This window comes from Jatropha curcas, chromosome 1 (assembly GCF_041381405.1).
Source record: "Jatropha curcas cultivar XTBG-Jc1 chromosome 1, XTBG_Jcur_1.0, whole genome shotgun sequence".
NCBI lineage: Eukaryota > Viridiplantae > Streptophyta > Magnoliopsida > Malpighiales > Euphorbiaceae > Jatropha > Jatropha curcas.
The window spans coordinates 24,995,626-25,001,625 of NC_143151.1; the positions used below are offsets into that span (position 1 = coordinate 24,995,626).

Genomic DNA, 6,000 nt, shown 5'->3' on the forward strand with positions numbered 1-6,000 from the left:
GATGCAAAATATCACAAAAAAAAAAAAAACTCACCTACTATCAAACAATATTAAAAATAACTACTTGGCCAAAAAATCAGCAAATTCATTCTTATGTCTCCTAACCAAGTTGAAAGAAATATAAGTATAACCAACGAGAGAGCTTCTATTTTATTATAACTTTTCCACCATTTCCAAGGTCGCTTATCGTTATGTAGCATCCAAGTTACGACATTCTTAAAATCTGATTCAATAATTAAAGGGTAGATTTTAAAAGCCGAATAAGCAAAAACCTAAATGGCTTCGAAAATAGCAAGAATCTCAGCTTCATTAGAATCCAAAATTCTAATTTTTTTTTATAGAAGTTGCAGACAACTTCACCCATTAAATTTCTCAAAACCCCTCCTATCCCTGCTGAACCCGGTTTACCGAGAGCTGATCCATCTACAATAAATTTGAAAAACTCGGGCAAAGGTGAAACCCAACAACCAAATAGTAAGCAAGATGTCTATTCCCATTTGGACCGTGCAGACTGTACAAGAAGGGGAAATGAAACTCGATCTGAAAAATTGACATATAAAATCTAACCTACTCATTACTATTATTTCTTGACATTGATTAAGAACATATTTGTAACGAGACAAAGCAAATGTTGTGATGAAAAGATTTCTCCGTCAAGTAACTTATTGGTCCATATATGTACATATAACTAACACCCTCTGATCTGAATAGATACTACAACTACAGTATAAATATCATGCCTATACAAAGGAAAGAAATGCCATAATAGAACCTTATATGAGCATTTTATGCACATATCCTTAGGCCATTTTCATAGTTTTTTCACAACATATTCTATAAATATTCTCTATTTGATTGGATGTACCCACAAATCTTTGATCCTTAGTCTCACTTCTTTGTTAGGAGCAAAAGGTTGGCATTTTTGACCTGGAGAGGGAGAAGCCAAAATAAGCAAGATCTCTATACTTCAACCGTAGCTTTGACAAAAGAGGCAAGACCCAAGGCTAAGAAACAGTGGACAGTAGATATCAATACGCTTCAGCCTATATCTTTGGTAGGCGAAGTAGGGGGCCAATCTTCAATCTTCAATCTTACACACTAAAGGCAACAAAAAAAGGAATTATTACAACACGTAGCCGCATAAAACCACATCTCCATTTAAGGAAAGCCTTAGAAGTAAGAACCTAGCTAGGTGTTCTTTATTGCGAGAAGAATCTCAAAAAGAACTCAAGGACTCATATTAGAATGGTTGGTGGATCTTGTTGTACAAGCCAATATTTGGTTATGTAAGATGTGTTCCAATACTCGTTTATTTATAAGTTCATGTCACATGGACCTATAAACTTTTTTTTTTTTTTTTAGTATAACCAAGAGGTTCAATCCCCCTCGAGCCGTAGAGTGTAAAGATTTTTGGCTCTCACCTTAAAATGCGCTTTCCGAAGATGAAACTTTTATTCTCACCCTTAAGGGGATTTAAGTAACTAACTGTCTGTTTGATAAAAGAATTCTCTATGTCTTATTTCTGTCATTGTGTTCTTATATAAAAAACTTTTCCTAATTAGTCTAATTACAATTAATTGCAATCCCTTGATTGTAGGGATTCTTGATGCTGAATAGAAACTTTCCTTTCCAGGTTAGTTTCCTTTTTCTATTTTCCAATACTCCCCCTCAAGTTGAGTCATCGGATCACAGATACCCAACTTGGATAGTGCTTTATTGAATACTCGTGCTGGAACAGCTTTGGTCAAGATATCTGCAAGTTGTTCTTCTGATCTTACATATGGAAGACTTATTATCCCATTTTCGAGTTTTTCCTTAATGAAGTGTCTATCTATTTCCACATGTTTAGTGCGATCATGTTGCACTGGGTTTTCGGAGATACTGATCGCCGCCTTATTATCACATCTTAACTGACATGCACCCTCAACAGGAAATCCAATCTCTTCTAACAGCTTCCGTAGCCAAAGTATCTCAGCTAATCCTCTAGACACTCCCCTAAACTCAACTTCTGCACTCGAGAGGGCTACTACCTTCTGTTTCTTACTTTTTCAGGTCACCAAGTTCCCTCCAACAAGAGTAAAATATCCAGATGTTGATCTCCGATCAGTCGGACTTCCTGCCCAATCAACATCTGTATAACCTTGAATATCAAGGTGCCCATGTTTCTGGAATAGTACCCCCTTTCCTATTGTTCCCTTCAGATAACGTACAATTCTTAGAGCAGCATTCATGTGTTGCACTTGTGGTTTATGTATGAACTGACTGATAACTCCTACTGCATATGTTATATGTGGCCTGGTATGGGATAAATAAATGAGCTTACCAACCAATCTCTGATACTGCTCCTGATTTGCATGTTTACCATTTTCTTCTATTTTTAAACCATGATTGACTTCAAGGGGAGTTTCTGCAGGTTTACAATCTACTAAACCTATTTCGGTTAGTAGATCTAGAATATATTTCTTTTGTGAAATAAAGATCCCTTGTTTAGATCTTAGGACCTCTATTCCAAGAAAGTATTTCAACCTTCCCAAGTCCTTCATCTCAAATTCTCTAAATAGCTGTTTCTTGAGTTCCATTATTTCTTCGTGATCACTCCCAGTAATGATCATGTCGTCCACATAGATTATCAAGCATGTGACAAGATTATTTCTTCCTTTTAGAAACAAGGTGTGATCAGAATTACTCTGCTTGTATCCATAACTTTTCATAACTGCAATAAACCGACCAAACCATGCCCTCGGAGATTGCTTTAACCCATAAAGGGCTTTTCTCAGTCTACACCCTTCTCCAGTTTTAAAATCTCCTGAGAAACCAGGAGGAGCTTCCATGTAGACTTCTTCTTCAAGATCACCATGCAAAAAAGCATTCTTTACATCAAATTGATGTAACGACCAATCATGATTAGCGGCGATAGAGAAGAGCACTCTGATTGTGTCCAATTTTGCAACTGGAGAGAATGTCTCAGAATAATCGATTCCGTAGGTTTGAGTGTATCCGTTAGCTACTAGCCTTGCTTTGTAGCGTTCAATTGAACCATTAGCTTTACGTTTAATTGTGAACACCCATTTGCAACCCACTGGTTTCTTGTCAACTGGTAAACTGCATTTATCCCATGTGCCATTTTTCATGAGTGCCTCCATCTCTATTTCCATTGCTTGTTGCCATTCCTTACTCTGTTGAGCTTCTCTTACTGTTCTTGGTATTTTTTCTGAATACAGAGCACTGTTGAAAGCTTTTGCTTCATTGGAAAGATTCCCCATAGCTAGATTTACCACTTGATATCTGGAATTTCGTGGTATATGCTCAGGCTCATACTTCTTAGGTGGTATTCCTCGATTACTCCTGGGAGGTAATATATACCTAGTTTGTGTCTCATTCCTATCTAGCATCTCATTAGTTTCAAGATTAGTAGAAGCATTAGGTTCTGTACTATGAGTACTTACCTCAGGAATATTAGTAGAAGCATTAGGTTCTGTACTATGAGTACTTACCTCAGGAATATCAGACAGAGAAGATATGGGAGAATTTGATTCCAGAAGTAGTACCTCGTCTTCCGTGGTAGAATCAGTACCTGCTTGCTCTGTTTGGACCGGAATTGACAAGTATGGACTGGCAGATAAGTTTGGACTGATGAGCCAATTTAGTGGGTCTTGTTTTGATGTCTCCCCCTAACCACTGGATTGAGGTTGAAAGTAATATTCTGTTTCCAGAAAATTACAGTCCATAGTTGTGTACAAGTGTCGATTAATAGGGTCATAACATCTGTATCCCTTTTTGTGTGCCCCATACCCCACAAAAACACACTTAACCGTACAAGCATCAAGTTTTGTATGATTAATTTTCGGGATATAGACATAGACTGTACACCCAAAAATTCGAGGAGGAAGGGTGAGGACGGATGGAATCTGGATAAGTTGGGCTAAGGTATCTAGTGGGGTTTTGAAGTTTAAAATTTTTGTGGGTAAGCGATTTATGAGGTAAGCAGCTGTGGCAATGGCTTCTGGCCATAGGTTTCTTGGTACATGAGATTCTATCATTTGGGCTCGGGTCATTTCCAAAAGGATCCTATTTTTCCTCTCAGCCACCCCGTTTTGTTGTGGAGTGTAAGGACAGGTTGTTTGGTGAATGAGACCATGGGTGCTAAAAAATTCCTGCATATTATGGTTAATGTATTCCCCTCCATTATCAAAACGTAGTATCTTAATTTGTTTTTGGTACTGCGTTTGAACAAGGTTATAAAACATAGCAAATTTTTCAAAAACCTCTGATTTATTTTTCAAAAAATAAACCCAAGTAATTCTAGTGCAATCATCAATAAATAGAAGGAAATATAGAAAACCATGGTTACTAGGTATGGGTGCAGGACCCCAGTCATCAGAATGTATAAGTGCAAAGGGCATATCAATTCTAGTATTGTTCTGGGGAAAAACTTGTCTATGGCTTTTGGCTAGGATACAAGTCTCACAAGACACATGATTATTGTTCTTAAAAAACTTAGGAAATAAAATTCTAAGGTACCCCAGATGGATGTCCAAGTCATCGGTGCCATAACCAAACTTGTCGATCCACAATCCCGTGAGCCAGCATTATGGTACCTTTTTTGTCCACCTCGTCCACGTAGTACAGACCTCCGTGTTCAGTGCCACGCCCAATAATCCTCCCTGTCTGGATATCCTACAGAATACAAAAGGTTGGGTGTATCAGTACTGGACAATTTAGCTCTTTAGTAACATGACTTACTGATAAGAGTTTATGAGATAAACTAGGCACATATAAGCAATTAGGAACTCTAAGGTTTGGAGAGATTTCAATTTCTCCTGCCCCTTCAACAGATGAGTAACCCCCATTCGCAGTCCGAATACCAGTTTTCCGAGGAGTTGTCTTAGATTTAAAGTCCAATGGATCATAAGACATTGTATCCGTAGCCCCACTATCTAAAAGCCAATTTTGTTCTCTTTCAACATTTTTACTTTCTAAAGGATCATCTCTACTTCTTGTAAACAAAGCAGGCACTAAATTGCAATTTTTAACAAATTCAGGTCCTCTTTCATCAATTTCAGAAGTTCCAGGGGCACAATTATAATTTTCAGAAAAATCATGATTAAATGAGGTAAAATTAGAAGAGCAGGGATTTAAGAGAAGTTTTCCCTCAAACCCTATACCTCCTTTGTTATAGTTCTGCGATTCATCCCCTCCTCCAACAGAAACGTTGGCCACCGGAACTCCTCTCGTAATCTGTTCCTCTCCGGTGCTGGTAGCGATTTCGTTGCCCACCGTGGCCACCGCAGCTCTTCCTTTGGCTCCCTTCCTTCTATTTTCTGTCCACCAATCGGGGTAATCGATTATCTTAAAGCAACCTTCTTTCGTATGCCTTGTTCCCCCACAATGGCTGCACTTAAGTTTTGATTTATCCACCTCCTCGCTCCGGGATGATGATTTAGCCACAATCCGGGCAAGATCTGATCGGGATTTGGCTACAAGGCCTTGACCGATTTGTGGGATTTCTGGGTTTACCTGTTCATCTTTCTCTGGTCCCAGTATGCCTCGCCTCGCAGCCTCTCTTCTGATCATAGCATACGCCCTTTCAACTGATGGGAGAGGGTCTTGCTTAAGGATGTCCCGCCGTTTGGTTTCAAACCGGTCATGAATTCCGGCGAGAAACTGGAAAAGTTTCATTTCTTGTTGAATCCGATTGAAGACTTCAATATCTTCCTGGTGCTTCATCGGATTGGGCATCCGGCGGTCAATCTCTTTCCAAATCGCTTGTAAGTTTCCAAAAAACTTTTCAATGGTCATATTCCCTTGCTTGAGATTATTAGCTTTAACAGTTAAATTGAAAATCTACAGGGAATCACTGCTTGTTTGGAATGTTGTGGCGAGACTCTCCCACAATTCTTTGGCGGTTGCATGTTAAACATATTGGACCGCTAGCTCTGCTTCCATATTTTGTATTATCCATGAAAAAACAATCGAATCTGACTGTTTCCATTTGATGTA

The 6,000-nt window shown here is 38.6% G+C and overlaps 1 protein-coding gene across 1 annotated transcript; it reads right to left on the reverse strand.

The window, feature by feature from the left end:
- Window positions 1-1,634: 1,634 nt before the first annotated feature.
- Window positions 1,635-5,799, reverse strand: LOC149499212 (uncharacterized). The gene is made up of 4 exons (XM_089722311.1): window positions 4,744-5,799; window positions 4,599-4,677; window positions 2,058-3,583; window positions 1,635-1,952 (listed from the first exon to the last, which is right to left on the reverse strand). The coding sequence occupies exons 1-4, from the start codon at window positions 5,797-5,799 to the stop codon at window positions 1,635-1,637; spliced, it is 2,979 nt and encodes a 992-aa protein (XP_089578437.1).
- Window positions 5,800-6,000: the final 201 nt, after the last annotated feature.

What these genes read in the sequence shown, in the direction of transcription:
- LOC149499212 (XM_089722311.1), bottom strand. Translation starts at nt 5,799, where the DNA reads ATGACCATTGAAAAGTTTTTTGGAAACTTACAAGCGATTTGGAAAGAG. An exon ending in TATCTCATAAACTCTTATCA is followed by an intron (nt 4,678 to 4,743) that starts GTAAGTCATGTT and finishes TGTATTCTGTAG; the next exon opens with GATATCCAGACAGGGAGGAT. An exon ending in GGACGAGGTGGACAAAAAAG is followed by an intron (nt 3,584 to 4,598) that starts GTACCATAATGC and finishes CGGTCCAAACAG; the next exon opens with AGCAAGCAGGTACTGATTCT.